This window comes from Arvicola amphibius, chromosome 4 (genome assembly GCF_903992535.2).
Source record: "Arvicola amphibius chromosome 4, mArvAmp1.2, whole genome shotgun sequence".
NCBI classification, from domain to species: domain Eukaryota; kingdom Metazoa; phylum Chordata; class Mammalia; order Rodentia; family Cricetidae; genus Arvicola; species Arvicola amphibius.
In genome coordinates this window covers 85,933,509-85,951,162 of record NC_052050.1, presented here as the reverse complement: position 1 = coordinate 85,951,162, position 17,654 = coordinate 85,933,509, and the positions used below count along the sequence as shown (strand labels likewise).

The 17,654-nt window shown below is 46.9% G+C and overlaps 1 protein-coding gene across 5 annotated transcripts in view; it reads right to left on the bottom strand.

The window, feature by feature from the left end:
- Kcnip1 (potassium voltage-gated channel interacting protein 1) overlaps window positions 1-17,654 on the bottom strand; it is a 367,510-nt gene that overhangs the window by 169,609 nt on the left and 180,247 nt on the right. The window contains exon 3 of one of the 5 annotated variants that reach the window (XM_038326715.1): window positions 14,667-14,698. The exons of the other annotated variants lie outside the window; for them this stretch is intronic. Coding sequence (XP_038182643.1) covers window positions 14,667-14,698 — 32 coding nt within the window. The remainder of the gene's footprint in view (window positions 1-14,666; window positions 14,699-17,654) is intronic. 5 annotated transcript variants of the gene reach the window in all.

Sequence of the window (17,654 nt, the reverse complement as noted above, 5' to 3'; positions counted from 1 at the left end):
CGCAGATGATAACGGGATCTTGGGTGTGGTGGAGATTAGACAGACAGGCGCAGAAAGCATCGCAGAAGCCCAGGCAATGAACGTTACAGTCTTTCCTAGGGAGGAACCTAGCCAAAGCGCCAGAGAGGTTCAGATAATGAACCCAAAGGGTAAGTATGTACACATGCTGCTAAAAGACAACAAAAGCAAAGGCAAGCAGAGATAAGTGAGGAAAAGAAAGCATGACAGACTATTATAACCATCAGCACCACCATCACTGCCATGACCACCACCATCACTGCCATGACCACCACCATCACTGCCATCACCACCACCATCACTGCCATGACCACCACCATCATTGCCATGACCACCACCATCATCACTGCCATGACCACCACCATCACTGCCATGACCACCACCATCACTGCCATGACCACCACCATCACTGCCATGACTACCACCATCACTGCCATGACCACCACCATCACTGCCATGACTACCACCATCATTGCCATGACCACCACCATCATTGCCATCACCATGATCACCATCTTTAAGATTATCACCACGATCACCATCTTTAAGATCATCACCATCACCGTCATCACCGTCATGTTCACTGTCACCACCTTCACCGTCGCCACCACTACCGCGATCACACCACCATTTATATCATTTCAGGTAATATTTACTGGAACTGGACCTCATCAGACACTGTTGCACAGATTGTCTGAGGAAGAACCCTCAGATCCACAAAGGTTCTGTAATCCTTAAAACCCACCTATTTGCTTTTATGTCTATTTTGCTGCTGTGAAGAAATACCACGACCAAGGCAACTTAGAAAAGAAATAATTTAATTGAGGGCTCGCTTTCAGTCTCAGAGGCTTAGTCCATTATCATCACGGCAGGGAGCTTGGCAGCAGGCAGGCACGACACTGTAGCAGGAGCCCAGATCTTACATATGATCCACAAGATGGAAGCAGAGATGGTGAGACTGGGCCCAGAATGAACTTCTGAAACCTCAAAACCCGCCCCCAGTGACACGCCTCCTCCAACAAGGCCACGCCTCCTAATCCTTCCCAGACACTTTACCTAACTGGTCACCAAGCATTCCGATAAATGAGCCTATGAGGAACACTCCTGTTCCAACCACCACAGCTTACCTAACCATCTTTCTCAGACTGCTTTTCCCAGATTCTCTTCCGTAACCAAGGGTGTTTCTGCTTAACCTTCCTTACGGTCTTAGAGAACGGCACACTTACATAATACATTCTTCTGAGAGACCAAATAGCTATGGCTCAGCTATGGGCCTATTCTTTAACTGTGCCCCAAACCCGGGGTGCTTCAGTGTTCACAGCACTTTTTAGTGCCTTCCATGAAAGCCCAGAGCTCCCAGAGTTTCAATCAGACAGAAACAATACCTACCATACATCTCAACAGACTCTCACAGGCACAAACGGGCTTTCGATGGGCATTTGCTGAATAAATGATACTTTAGCTATAAAGCACTTGTTGGCGTTCACTGATAATAAAAACCACCAGTGACAGCTATGGATGATCACTGTTCTGAGGTCTCATATCTCTGTGGTCATAGATGTTTTGGAGACATCATCTCAGATGAAGGTAAATAGAGTTTTCCTATTGCAAGATTCCCCTGAGCCTTCAGTGTGTAGTATGTATACTTTGTGAAAGTCTCATCATTCAAGAGATGTTTCAAAACAATAACATAGCATGAGCATATTTAAGCATTCTCATAGTGTTTTAAGGCACCCTTTCTGGACTGCTACTGTTAAATTGAATGTTCAGTGATTCTGCTAAGGGTAGACCAGTTGTCTTTTCCTCCTAAGTACCAGAGGCTTCATACATGCTAGGCATTGAGCCACACCCCAACCTTTCAATTATTATTATTATTGTTTGAGCTAGAATCTCATTAAGTTGCCAGGCTACCCTTGAACTTGCTCCACAATCCGGGCAGGCTCTAAATCATTGATCCTGCTGCATCAGCCTTCTGATTAGATGGGACCACAGACTTGGGTTACCAGGCCAAATGCTTAAGTATATTCTTACTGTGGTTAAGAGGTAGATAATGATTTTATCAACTAGTTTCACAAATAGTTTGTGAGAAGAGATGTTCTCTGAACATTATCACTGTCTAATGCAGAGTCTAAAATCACCACGCTGAAAAAGAATCAAGGGATCCGATTCTTTGAAAAGTGCATGAAAGTTGAGGCGAATCAGGCTGGGATGTGGCACAAGCTTTTAAAGCCCGTGTGGGATTTCTTTTCATTAGAGCGAATAGAACTAATGATGACAGGATTTCTGGCTCTAGCAGAATTGGAGCAGAGGCAGAGGGCTGGTTCCCAGGAGTGTGAGTCCCCCAGGGAATGGCTTGCGTCTCTAGCCCCAGTCACGATGACAGACGTACGAGCATCAGGTCCCTTCTCTAGAGGTACGGGGCAAAAGGGTGACTCTGAAGATGGTGAACTTGTGCAGAAGACCCACTGTCTGGACATAGCGAGCTGGGAAGGATTGCTGACTCATTCACTGGTCGCCTCTAGTCCTGCCTGAGATTATGCTGCTTGGAAACCCGGATGTGACATCTATGTCCTATCAGGTAGGTATACCCCCTACCTGTTCCACAGAGATCTCTGTGTGTTAGATCTTTATGTTAAAGGTGAATGAATAATTACACACAAACTCTCACAGAAAATCTGGCTGCCCTAACTTTGATCCTATAACATCCTAGAGAAACAGGGATTGTCTAAAGAGATGCCTATGCCCTCTCTTTGGCTATTAGACTATTGAAATGACAGTCTCCATGAATTTCCCCCAGGAGTGTCATGTTGGGAGAAGGAGACAGCTGAAGTCTGATACCAGCCAGAAGGGGATCTTGTTTTCCAAAATTTTCTCTCAGTGCTGACAACTTGTCAGACTACCAAGTAGGGAGAGATGGAAGCAGAGATGATGAGGTAGCAGTGATAGCAAGATCACAGCTTGACTCAGACTGCTAAGCTGCGCATACCTCTGGCCTCCTACTTAAATGCAAACCTCATGTCACGACCCCTGAAGATGGACATGGAGAGGATCTCACTGGACCTCTTTGTCTTTCCTCCCACATTGAATAAATCCACTTTTTCTGTCCCCCCCCCCACCAATTTGTCTCTTTCATTGACTCATTGAAGATGGGTAGGTGGGCCTGGTTCATTAGGACTGCCAGGGCCCAGGTTCTGATCCTGAAAACTCTGGAAATCAGGTAGGTGGTGGAAGAGAGGATATTTGTATTTCCTGGAATTTGCAATTGGTTGCAAACACTACATGGGTTTGTTGTCTAAGGAATCAAAAATAAAAAAAAAATAATTGAAAATGGATTTGAGTTGGTAGCTCCAATCCTGTTAAGTCACTGAACAATCCCAACATAATCTCTTATGGAAAAGTGGGAGCTTAACTCAATGTCCATGTTATTCTCAAAGATAGGGATCCAAGAATCATTCTCTGTGTGAAGTTCTCACATCCAGGGGGATAGCACACCATGAGAGTGAGCCAGCAGCACCAACAGACCACAGTTCTGAAGGCCCAGGAACTCCCACAGTCTGTGACAGAGAAGAAATCCAAGCTAACTAAAATAAACAGCAGGTAGGCTAACAGCTGTCAGCTCAGCAATAACAGTGGAACCCAGAAGATGGGAGATAGTTTGTCCACATGTCAAGAGAAAATAATTGACTACCAGCAAATGTATACTAGTAAAGACAGAGCTAAAAAATAAGAATAAACTAAAGACACTTTTTTTTACACAAAATGGAACTGAAGGTTGACTACCAACTGGCTTTCAACAAAGAAAATTCTATAAGATGCTGCTTAGTCAGGAGGAAAATTAAGCCAGACCAGAGGTTTGTGATTCAAAACACAAATATGTTATTAATAAGAATGTAGCTATAACCTGGGGTCAATGCAGAAATTAATGATGTGAAAGCCCAACTTTCTGAGTTAAAAATGAGATAAGGTATTAAGCTCACATGTGATTCAGAAGGGGGTGGCTGGCCAACTCCCTCACGGTGGCTGTAAGTAAAGGAAAAAGAAAACCTTTAAGAATAGAAGTTTGGGGAGACAGTGGAAGTGCTGATCAAATGGGCCACAACAGCAGAAGTATCCTCTCAAAATTCTGATAGCTAGAAAAAATGTTCCTCTATAAGATATTTTCTGAAGGTTGATGCTGGCCAGGCCAGAGGTTGACCACTGGAGGAGGAGTGAAGCTTTTGGCAGTTGAACAGGGTTGGCAAGATGGACTGAAGGAAGTTAGGGAGCCAAATCCCAGTGGCCTAGCAATGGTGGTTGGGACCCACAGGCCAAAGCTGGGCACTGAGGCTGCACAGGTTGCTGGGAATCTAGAGGAAGAGACTAGAATGGTCTCCTCTGACTTCATGGGGCAGGCTGTGGGAGACAGAATCTCAGTAGACTTACATACTTGACCGTTTGTCCCTTAAGACATTTTAATGGATCTTGAAGCCACCAAAGCTCAAATGTCACAAGGACACATTATAGTTTGGATCCTAAGTGTTCTCCAGAAGCCTATGTTGGTCCCTGCCTGACACAAGTAGGAAGTAGCAAAATGGAGCTAAGCGGGAGGTCTTCAGGTCACTGGGGATTGAACCTAGCCAAGTCCGTCTTTCTCCATAACTCCCTGGCTGGTGGTGCAGCTTTGTTTAACTACAAGCTCTTGTCATGATATGCTGCTTCATTGGAGTGCCAAACAAAAGACCCAATCCTGCATATGCTGCAACATCCAAAACGGAGTCACAGCAAACCTTAGCTGTTTATAACGTAATTATCTTCTGTCTTTCATTAGAGGTAAAAGGATGGCTGACACAGGGCCGAACTGAACCTTCTATCTTTTAGACTGAGTTTGAAACGGAAGCCAGCCAGGCCTTTGGTGAAAAGTTGTGAAGAGCCACCTACATGAAGGGCTAGCCTTCCGTCTCTCTGAAATGGCGGCCCATTCCCTTTGCAGTCTGGACTGCAGTAACTGCCCTGTCACTTGTATTCCTAGCAGATGAAAAGCCAAGATCCCCTGGAGAATTAGCACAAAAGCTCATGAAGCTCATATGGACACAAGATCTAGTATGCCATCATAATTCCCAGGCCTTCAAAGGGCAGGGAGAGGAAGAGAAAAGGAAGCAAACAATGAAAGCAGACACACAGATAATCCCCCAAATGATAATCACCAGAGAAGGACTTCAAGCTATGATTACTGTGTCAAAGAGAAAAGATAGACAAAGTGAATGGAAGTACAGCTTTCTACTCAACTGCTGGCAGTTATTCTTAACGGAGGGGGAGTACAAACTTACTGGAAGGGTTTCAGAGCAAACTGGATAAGAAGAGTATGGAACATCAGTGATTTGGAGTCAGAGCAATGAACGGCAAAGTAAACCAAAGAGAAAAGAGGGGGAATGCTAAAATGGTTAGTGTGAGCACCATGTGGGACACAGCAAGGGACCAGCGTAGGCAGGACTGTCGTCCTTTGGGCAGACAGAGAAGCCAAGCACAAGTAACATTGGAAAAATCATCCCCTGGAGTTTCTGAACTAGTAAAGAACATCAACCTGCCAATTTGGGACACCCAGTCCTTCCAAAGAGAAACACAAAGAAAATCACCACTAAACACTCCCTAGGCAAAATGTCCAATACCAAAGACAAAGAATAATTTTAAAAAATCACATGGAGAAAAGAGAAAGTATTTCAATGAGGGACTAAAGTTATTAGCTCTGACTTTCCAGCTAACTTGTATGGGATCTACAAGCAGTGTAGAATACTTAAACTGAAAGGAATATCTCCCCACCAGTATTACTATTTAATTGCAATTAAATAGTTTACAATATAAGTTTTAGACAATGAGAGCTGAAAACTAAGAAAAACAATGAATGCCATGATGATAACAGTAGAAAACAAGCCGTCGAGGAATTTCCAGGCAAAAAGGATTTCAGCCAGAGCAGAAGATTACAAGAAGGGAAGGAGACAAGGTAAATATCTGAGTTAATGTAAGAGAATATTGACTATTAAAAACGACAATGCTAGTGACTTAGTGCCAAATGTTTAGCAATAGCACAGAAATCAAAAGGGGAGCACTGACATGCAACTATTGGAGGCTATTGCATTCTTCAATAAGAGGGCCAGCTTAACAATCCAACACTCAGGAGCTGAGGCAGAGGAGCATGCGTTCCAAGTCAGACTGAACCGTGCAAGACTCTGCCTTAAATTTTAAAACAGAACACTGTAATGAGCTAAAGACATACAGTGTAACTTCTAAGCTCACCCCTGAAAGTAATTCAAGAATGTGAATGAAAAGCTAACATGGGGAAAATATAATAACAAAGATGTTTGCTTAATTAAATACAAATATATGAAAGATGAGATGGTGTGAGAAGAGGTAGTATGAACAGGAAACAAACAGCAAGTGATGATGTGGCTCATTGGCTTGCCTGGATGTTTAAGGCTCCTGGGGTCAGTCCCCAGCCCTGCAAAACATTCCCCCTGCAATTCAGTCATTTCTTGGATATAGTTTCATGATTGGGCTCTTTCCTAGCAGGTGCAAGGCCCTGTGTTCTATTCCTGGCACAATGAAAGCAAAATAGCAAGGTGGTAGGATCAAATTCAATAATGTCAGTAAACACATTAAATATAAATGGACTAAATATAATAACATAAAAACAAAACTAGCAAACAATAAATAGTCTGTAAATCTGGAAGGAGGTAATCACAGATAATAAAGTTATCAATAAAGTCGATATTTTAAGTGTACATGTACATCTGTATTAGAAAAGGGTAAAGTTATCAATAAGGTCAATATTTTAAGTGTTTAAATGTATATGTACATCTCTATTCTGAGCTATGTTAGGAAGTCTGGTCACTCATCCTGTGATGTGGGATTCCCCTCTGTATGCTGCAATTACCATTAATTAACAAAGAACTTCTTTGAGCCTATAAAAGAGCAGAACAGAACTAGGCAGGGAAAACTAAACTGAATGCTGGGAGAAAGAAGGCAGAGTCAGGGAGAAGCCATGCCATGGAGCTGCTGTAGGAGACAGACAGGCTGGAGTTTTACCAGTAGGTCACGGCCATTTCAAATGGGAAATGGGTTAATTTTAGCTAGCAATACATGATTGGCCAAACAGTATCATAAATAATATAATTTCTGTGTGATTATTTTGGGTCTGGGCAGCCGGGAACAAACAAGCAGCCTCCTACTATAATCCTCAATCTGACAATTAGTATCATTTTTAAGTCTGCAACTATAAGACTGATATGGGAGGGTCTTCTGTTCTGTGTTGATTTCATTGGTTAATAAAGAAACTGCCTTGGCCACTTGATAGGCTAGCCCTTCGGTGGGTGGAGTAGACAGTACAGAATGCTGGGAAGAAGGGAAGTGAGGTCAGACGCCATGCCTCTCCTCTCAAGAGAGACGCATGGAGCCAGCCGCCAGGTCAGACATGCTGAATCTTCTCGGTAAGCCACCACCTCGTGGCACTACATACATTAATAGAAATGGGTTAAGCAAGATGTGAGAATTATCCAATAAAAGGCTGAAGCTAATGGGCCAGGCAGTGTTTAAAAGAATACAATTTGTGTGTAAAGCTAGCCATGCGAGAGCCGGGCAGGATGAAAAGCAGGCCTGCTCGCCTCATCACTACATAAGACTTGCAGGGGAAGAAAAACTCCTTGTTGTATTTGATGATTCACTAAAGAGCTGTCCCAGTAAGAAGGTAGCCTCTACTCAAGTGTCACTCCCTGCTAGCACTGGCTTTTATCCCTATTCATCTCACCTATGGCTTTGTTGTTGTTTTCTCCTTGTTGGTTTCTGGGACCATATGAGGAAGCAGTGGGGATTCAAAGGAAATTTATGGAGAAAGGTCTATGTCCCACTCATAATTCCATCAAGTCAGTCACATGTTGTTGGGTGACTTCTCTACTCAGATGGAAACCACAGACAGATGAGTAGCTGGCCACACTAAGATAGTTAACTCAAGGAGAGGAGAGTAGCAAAAATGCCAGAAGCTTCAGAAGAGAACCCTATTAACATCTAATGATGGGGGACGTACAGGGGACGGTGACAAGGTTCTTAAACATCCATCCCAGTAGCCCTATTAATCATGCTGCAGAAGTCAAGCCAAATGAGGTATGGCTTGATTCAAACCTTTCCCCCATGCTACTTAAGAATGAATATTTAACTCTTGTTTTAAGATGAATCTTTAGGTGGTGTTTCATTGCGATTGTTTTAAATTTAGTATGTGTATGCATGCATTCATTCACATGTGTGCAGCAGGAAGTCAGGGGACAATTTCAGGTGTTGTTCCTTAGGGTCCTCACACTTCTTTTGTTTCACACCGGGTGTCTCATTGGCTCGGATCTCCACCAAGAGGGCGGGGCTAGCTGTGCAGTGAACTTCAGGGATCCTTCTGCTTCCATCTCCCATTACTCCACCCCTGGGATAACTTGTGCATGCAACTAGGCTTGGCTTATTGTGAGGGTTCTTGGGAATCGAATTCAGTTCCCTATGCTTTTGAGGCAAACGCCTTACCACTGAGCCATTTCCCCAGCCCCAAATGATATTTACTGGACTAGGTTGTTCGGAGAACTATGAATACTGCCTGTTTCTTTTCTTCTTTTCTTACCTCAGAATACAAGAATATCTTGGTCTGATATGTTTGTATCCTCCCATGCATACACTGCAACTGAAGCTGTGTTGTCATGTGGGTCACCTGGGAGATGATGATGTAGCCCTTACAAATGATTAGTGCCCTTACAGCAGAGGTACATTAATGTCCATTGCACTGAGACCAGGCACTCTCCAGACATTGCCAGTGCCTTGATTATGGATTTTCCAGCTTCAGAACTACAAGCAATAGATACCTGCATTTTATAAATTATCTGGTCTGAAGTATTTTGTTATAACAACGTGAATGGCCTAAGATTGCTTGTGTATATTTTCTTTCCTTTGCAAAACTAAATCTCAACATTTGACAGCTGTGAGCTGGGCACTTAGCTAAACCCTTGTCTCTCAGGCCACCCTCCAAGCAACTCTATCAGACATCTAGATGGAGAGACTGAGTCTGGAAAGTTCACATGATGGATTTTTCTGGTGCCTCACAGGGAGCTTCTAACTCAGTCCCGCTATACAACCCACGTGGGCTGGATTTCCAAACAAGCTTAAAGTTTTGATGCTACATGTCAAAATTTGTTTTTCTCCCTATGGGGCCATAGATGAGCCTACTGCATAGTAGGTGTTTAATAAATGCTGTCAAGACTGCACTGTTCCTCAAGCTTGGGCCTTGGTTCAGTGTGATACGGCTAAATACGCTGTTAGCATCACTCAGCCTGATTTGGGTGTGTGGCGAGGAGCCCAGGGGCTGTAAGTCTGAGGTGGTGACCCTTCCTCCAGCTCTTCTTCTCAGCCTGATATGTAGTCAGTATCGCTGGGCTGGGGGACTGAAGGGAGTCAGGGGCTACTGGACGCCTCACACAGCCAGGCACTGTCTGAGGCACTTTCCATGCTGCATCTCCTAGAATTGCGTAGGCGTGACCATCTCGCTTTGGGGTGATGAACCAAGTGCATCTCAGACAGGTGAAGGCTGCCCCAAGGCCAAACACCTGAAATGGCAGAGCCAGGCAGATTACCCTGCTGCGAGCCTCTTCCCCCTTCCCAGTGTCACTGCCACTTCATCACTGTGGTGGCAGCATCCAGAGGACCTCAGACCGCGTGGGAGGGGCTTCACTGGGAGGACATTGTCACCGCTCTGTGAAGATGACAGAGTCTCTCAATCACCTGCCTGGCTGGGGTGTGAAGTCTCAGGCAGAGAACTCTCTGGTGACAGGCACAGGGTAGCTCATCCTCCATTCCCGGGCAAGTCTGAACATCACTCATCCAGCTAAGAAAGATGAATCCCTCCCAGGGGATTGATGAAGCCGGTATCACTGGCTGTCTGGGGCTGGTTAAAAGCTTATTGTGAGTTTAGATGGAAGTCTTACAGTCAGGAGGCTGGGGAAATGATTGAGACGGTCAGGGCGCAAGCAGATCAGCCTGAGAAGAAAGTCTCTGGCCTTGCCCACCAGAAGAGGGACATGGGTCATGGGGAGCATTAGGTCACATGCAAACTAGAATCACTTACAGCAATAGAAAAGGGATTCAGAGAAGATTTGTTCTACCACTATTCAGCTGGTGATGGATGGAGAAATTAAGGCTCAGAGAGGTATAAGGACTTATAAGGACACAGCCAAAAGAACCATGCTGAAGGATTTGCCTACGATTACCTGTGGCATTATCTAGTCCCACAGTCCATTCTATAGGTGGGATCACTGAGGCAGACAGAGTCCAGGGGGAGAATTTCAAGGTGGACACAGAAATGGCTCAGTAAGCAGCATTAGATCTCCCAGTTCCATCCTTCTTTTGGTGTTACCACCACGTTCTGTCTTACCAGAGCCAACAAGTGTCTGTGCACATGTCTCAACCATACAGCTCATGGTTTTGTTTTTTTTTTTTTTTTTTTTGCCTGCTAGTCCACTTGGGCTTTTCTGGGACTCCATTTTCTTCTTAGGTTGAGAGAGGGCCGGTTTGAAAGAACACCTATGAAGTGCAGTGGGAGTCAGAACTCAGTGAGGGCTAGTTTAGATCCTCAGGATGCCCATGAACAGGCCCCATTCATAACAAATGACTGAGGGGGAACTGTTTGGTTTCCTGAGGAGGGGAGGCAAGACTTCATGTTTTGAATTTCCCATCCATTATTATCTGAAGAGCATCCTGACTGCTGGTGAGACCATGGGTAAATTGCAGCCCTGGTAGATACATAGCAGGGCCAGGTAGAATCATGGGAGTGGAGGCCACCCACAGCACTGCCGTCTGAGGATGGAGTCCTTCACGGTTTGCCATTTCCAAGACTGGGACTGTGTGCAGGTCCTCGCAACTTCCCTCCTGTACCTCGGAGTACCTTTCTGGAATTTTGCAGGGTATGGGGAGAGCATTTGGAGCAGATTCTATGCTATCCAGGAAGACCAGCATCTAGTCTGTGTGCAGGGTGTAGGCTGGGAAAGCCATGTGCTAGTCAAGCTCCTGAGCCCTCTAATTTCAATATGGTTTGTCTTCACCAAAAACTCAAGCTGAGGTTGTCCCTAGTAGGACAGTATGGGTACAGGTAAAGGTGGAGGAAGAGATGACTGAGGAGCAGCAACTGTTGTGGAAAGACCTATGGTTCTCAACCCAGAGGATGCTAATGTCAGGGTCAGTGCACTGGAGCAGTAAGAACAGAGGAGGATGAGGCCGCAGAGACGAAAACACAACTCCAGTTTGTCCCCAGGATTCATGGGTTCAAAGCTTTATCCCTGGAGTGGTGATGATAAGACTTTGGTGGTACCTTTAAGAGGTGAGCCTGGTGGGAGGGCATTAGGTCACTGAGGGTCTGTCCTTAGAAGGAATTAACATAGTTCTTCCCCACCCCCGAGTTTCCTCCTCTGGCTTCCTACCTTGCCACGAACTCCTTCCATCTCTCATACACTCCTATCATGGTGCCGCTCATCATGAGGTGATACAGCTCGGGGGCGGGGCTTCCTCAGAGTCAGTACCACACTGTCGGGGTTTTAGCCTCCAAACAGTAACCAAAGCAAAATTCTTTATAACCCCTGTTTAACTATGAAGTCAAGCTCTGGTCTGACAAGTGCCTCAGAATGGCTGTGGAAAGGTCACTTAGAAGTGAAGGTTCATGCCCTGGGGGTTCAAGCACAGGGTCTCATTAGCTTCTCTGCTCTCCCAGAGGAGGGACTGAGGACAGCCGTTTCACCCTGTCGTGGGGTCACGCATCATGAGGTGATAGTCCCGACTGAGAACCATTCTCAAAGCCTAGGTTTCTTTACCCAGTAAATGGGACGGGCCATAATAGTGGTTGCTTGGGGGCTGTCTGGCCAGGAGAGGTAACCACAGAGCTGAACTCAACACTGTTAGTTATTCAGTAATGGTGCTAAGTCTGGGGCCAGGGGCGACAGCTCGTTTAGTTAGGGTCTCAGCAAGACACAATGACCTACTCATGGTGGATAATTTGAGGACAGTGTAATGAAGGGACCATGCAGAGGAGGGGATGTATAGACAAAGCACATAGAGTGCAGTTGCCCCAGGATAGAAAGAGTGGGCGCCTGAGCACCCCAATACATCAGCAGTGGTGGCAGGCTTTCCACAAAGAACCAGCAACAGAGGATGGACTGAAGGAGCCCAGGAACATGACAAGCCCCCTGGAGCCCTCAGAGGAGCAGACAATGGCACACTCCTGTCTCTACACTGCTGCTGGTGTTTTTGTTTAGCAAACAGCTGTAGGAGACAGAGGGCTCATTGCCAGGGCCCTCCCAGCTTGGGCTTCCAAGCTCAGCCAGTAGAAAGGTAGCATAGAACAGATCCCAAGGACAAGCAGAGAATGTTCAATCCGAGGGGGAAGAGGGGAAAGCAGGCACTTAAGGGATGCCTGTGTCATACACAGGGGAACTGAGGCTCAGTGGGGTGACATTGGTTGCCCAGGATAGAACTTGCTGGCTTGACTCATTAGCCTAATTTCACTCACTGAGCTGTACCCTCTGCTAGGACTGATTTTCTTCATTTTATAGCTAATGTATCATGTACACAGGAAGAGGTAAAATGACCTATTCAAAGTCACACACAGAAGCCAGAACCAGACGTCTAGTCACCACGCCAAATGTCCCCAAATCCAGGCTGTTTCTTTCCCTCAGCACCATCTTGCCTTCTTAGGACAGGAACACATGCAAATTAGCCTAGAGGTGGCATCTCTGAGTGAATCCAAGTGAGGTAGCATGTGGCGCACAGGTGGCCCTGGGAATCTATCTTCCCTGGTAGCACTGGCCTAGGAATGAACCCTCATTTCAGTTCGCAAAGCCACCTTCCAGGGAAACCGCGGGATATGGTCTCTCCTCCAGCAATGATTTTCCCGCGGCAGGGCTGCCCCGGTGTGACTTTCCTCAATCCATCCTGCTGATAGCCCTGGAGACATATCTCTGAAGCCACCCGCTCCTTGGCTGCCCTCCCCACCCCAGCAGCCGTTCAGACTTCAGAGTGGGTTTCCTCAGACTGCTCTCTGCTCTAGACAGATGCTACACAAGGCTGCCTGCCAAGGTCATTTTTAACTCTGCGCACTGCAGGTGAGGAGAGGAGACTTAAATCACAGACCAAACCGCAGGGGCAGCGTACACCTTAGGGTCTCGCAAGTGTGTGGGGGCAGGAAGGGACGCTGTGCCCCTTTCCTCTCTTCACTTCAGCTTGACTGGGGTCAGAGGGACTTGGGCTAACAGCAGGGACATGCTTAGCCCCACTGATCCCTTGGTAGAGCGGAGGAGGGGAGGATCTGAAGGAGAGGGAGATGTTGAAGGTGGGGGAGGAAAGGCTCTTGCAGGACATTGTCAGCTCTTGAGGAAGATGGAACCGGGCTCTGTTTTTTTCCCAAGTGTAGCTCACTGGGCCTTTGTCTAACGACATACCCATCCTGCTGCTGGGAAAACTGATGTAGGGAAGGTAAGGCTGTGTCCAAAGCCACACAGACCTTGGATGTTGGTGGGATGAGATGGTCAGCCAATATCTTGCCAGAATCTGGGAGAGAGAACATGTAGATGAGAACCCAGGAGACCTCAGCTTGAGTCAAGCCTTCCCCCTGGACAAGCCACGGCCGCTCTCTGGCTTGCGTCATCCTCACCGAAGGCTTAGCTCCTGTCTGATGTGTGTGAAGGGCAGTGACGCAGCAGGGAACGAGACAGATCCTGCCTTTGCGCGGTTTATATTCCGAGCTGTGAGCAAGCCTGAGACAACACATGAGGTCTCTATTATTAATCTCATTTCATGCCTACATGGGATATTGGTGGGTAGGAACTGCGATGATTGCTTGGGCTCCCTCTCACCCTGGGGGTCTGTCCTCTATGAGAAGCAGCCCTGCTACCCTGACCCCAAACCCACAGCTGCAGATCTGGGAGTGGTGGAATCTTATTTATTTGGTCTGCAGATGAGCGATGAGATTTTTTTCCCCCTCAAAAATAGATTTACCTTCTTAATTATGTTTGAGTTAGATTTAGCAAGATATTAATTCCCACTTCTTGAATAAACATGGAAAGCAGGTGTTTAATTTGAGTAAGGCCTTTGCAAGTGCAAGGGGCAAGGGAGGGCTGGCGTGCTAGTGTGTCCTTTGGGTTCATCGAGGGTGACAGTCACTGAGGGAAACAAGAGAGGCAGGGTCAGATTCCAGCCTGCCCAACCCGAGGAGTGGAAGAAAGACTGTTGCCATAGCCTGGGCAGAAATAGACAGCTCTTGAGGGAGGATGGGACGGAGCTCTGTTTGTTCCCGAGAGTGGAGGTTTGGCCCTTTTTCTAATAACACATTTTCCCCTCAATGGGCCTCTGGGGAAGACAGCATTAAGGGTTTGGATGTGATCTGTTCCCTCCGAAACTCCCCATTATGAAGCTCTGGGAGAATGGAAATATAATCTGATTGGGGCGCTCAGTGGTGAGTCCTGTGTGGGAAATCGAGACTAGATAAGTCATCGGGATGGAGCCTCCTGATTGAATAAGGAGAGAGAGAGATCAGAGGACACACACATATAGACCCCTTGCCTCTCTGTGTGATTGCTTGTGCCACCTTGGGACTCTACCAGCAAGCAGGCCATCTTCAGAACTGTGGGCTAAATAATCTCTTCTGCTTATACAGTGCATCCCTCCTCAAGTATCCATCACAGAAATCCCAAATGCTCAATGCAGTAGGCAGCCCAGGCCGGGACTTTGCATGGGGACAGCATCCAAGGCAGAGCTGGACAGGCACCCCTGCTCCTGACCCCTGCCAAGTGTCTGGGACCGCACTGGGACTGCAGTCTTTGCAGCCCCTGCTGGCTGAGCCATCGGGATGATTTAGCAGCTAATGAGAAACAGGAACAAGAACAAACAAATGAAGCAGCTACTGCCCGAGGGGGGAAACACATTCATCAGACTGCAGAGAAACGGAGGCAATCAGTACAGCCACTGTACACAGGTGCCACTGGGCTCTGGGGCACCAGTGTGGGCTGGTGGGAGGGTGACACCTGAGACCTGACTTCCAGAAAATCCTGCCTCGCCCTGCAGGCTCAAGCCACCTCTACTTCATCTCTGTGGCCTCTCTGAGGCACTACGGCAGGACAGGGCTAGGCTCCTCCTGGTGCTTCTGAACCAACATATAAATTGGAAAACACTGGAGGGTCTGAACCCAGCTAGCCTATCCAGCCTAGTGAAGCACCCTCCCGCCAACTCTCCCTGCTGGAATCACAGTTATTTACTCTTTATCAGAGTGTTTGCATGTGCCCTGTTCTAGAGGAGCCTGGCTTTGGGGAGAGCTGTGTGGCTTCTCAGACCCGCAGTCCAGGAGCTGAAATGTGAACTTGCTGCACAGCAATCTTGGGGTTCAAAGTCTGGGCTCTATCTGACCAAGAGCTAAGACTTGAGTGGCTCCAGGTCACGGTCACTGCAGACTTGTGTAGATGGCTTCTAACTCCCACTTTAGAGATGAGAAAATCTGGGCTTAGCGGTATGGCGTGACTGATCCACCACACAAGGTGATAGATCGGCATCTCACAAGGTCCAGGTACTACAATAAGTGTGTCAAATACAAAGCCAAATTGCTGCCAGCACTAGAAGCCCTTCTGCTTGAACTTGACTTTGGTACCTGACACCCACCCCCACCGTTTCCCTGGGCAATGGCAGGGAGTTCTACGCTGACTACCTTCAGAAAGTAGAGAGCACAGAAGGTGCCTATTGACTTCTGAACAGACCTGGACAACTGCAGGCCTAGACCAAAGCTAGAGAGGCTTTTGATTTCCTCGGTTCTCTGCATTCCAAGACCCAGGATTTGAAGGACTTGTGTAAAAGCAACGGATTCTAGAAAGCATTGTGGTGGAAGAAACTTCCAACTCACCATTCCCTCCCTGACCCTCAACAGAAATGCACCTAAGTTGGGGGTTGGGAAGAAGAGAAGGGAAAGGGAGAGCAGGGAAGAGAAAAGACAAAGAGAGGTGGAAGGGAAAGAAGAGAAGGAAGATGAAGAGGAAGGGAGAGAAAGGAAGGGGAAGGAAGAAGAGAAAAAAGAAGGCTATGTGTTGGGATTACTGGAAGAGTGAATGACTTTTCTCTCCAGCTGCGTCCTCATGACAGGACAATGCAGATAACCTCTATAGTGGCATAGAGTGTGGGTCTGAGAAAGGAGGGGCATCACTTAACAGCACTGTGGTGTCTACACCGGTATCTATGCCAACAGGTCTGAGAGGTACCAGCGGACTGTCTTGCAAAAGCTCAGAATCTCCTTAAGTCCAAAAGGGTCAGAGTATGAGATATATAAACAGATTGAAGGGGTCTTGAGTTGAAATGATGAGACTTCCCCAGGGGTCTATGATGATATGGGTCATCATATATTGTTGGCTCTCCTGAGCTGAGCTATGGGCACAGAACAAGCGGCATCTCTGGAGATGCCAACACCTACATGTACCATGTTTTGTCAGTGCCTGAGATGGCAAGACATTGTCTCATCTGGAAGTATGGCTCCAGGGAGGAAGGGGAGGCTCTTGAGTTGCTAGGATTCCACGCTTGTTTTGACAAGAACACATACCTGATGCTGAAATTAAGGTCAGTTGTTAGCAATAAAGAAAACAAAATTGCTTGTATACCCAGATCTGAGTGTGCAGACTATGAGCAAAGAAAAATGAGGTGCCAGTTCCTAGGATCAGGGTCACTTAAGGACCAGAAAAAGCAAGATCAAGGAATGCTTCCTACAGCAGGTGACCCAGGAACTCAACCCTAACACCACAGAGGAGCAGATGGGGAAGGGTGGAGGTGGCACGGATGTTCCAGGCTGGAGAACTGCCTGTGCACAGGCTTGGCAGTGAGGCATCAGAGAGTGGCCTGGGGCCAGGAGGCTGTGGCAAATGGTGTGAGTTGGATCCAGAGAGAGCCAGGGCAGTGTGGGGTTGCTTGTAACTGGAGAGGTTTCCGGGGGATGAATCTACTTTAGGGGCCTGCTTCCTCTGTGAGGAGTGGGGCTGGGGAGCTGGGGGCCTCATATATTGTTGGCTCTTCTGAGCTGAGCTATGGGCAGAGAAAACAAGCTGCATTCCTATCCTCCCGCTCTCCAGGGTAATGGAACTGATCCTGCTTCTTCACAAAGCAAATGATTAAAATGTCTGGTTAGGAGGAGGCCGGCATCACAAAGTGTGCTGATTGTGAGATCAGAAGCTCCCATTGCCTTAGGATGGCTCTCCAAAGACAGGAATAATTGTTACTAGCGGACTTGCCAGGGGACAATTTGGTCTCATTATGTCATGAATTGAAGTAGGCATTTCTGAAATGTGCCAAGTTTTGCCTGAGGCCTGAGCGTCCCGGGAACCTCGCCACCTCAGGTGGTCCTCACTTCACTAACATCAGAAAAACCTGGAGTGAGGAAGACAAGATTTTGATGGAAGTGCTGGGTACCAGGTGCCAGCCCATGATTCAGTGTACCTGTAGTACTGCACATTGAGCTAGTGACATTGGTGATGCATGGGTCTCACCCAGCAGGAGTCCCAGGAGAACTATTCAAGGAAGGGTGCCAAATGACCAAGGAGTAGGTTAAAGGACACTGAAAGCTTTGAGTTCGG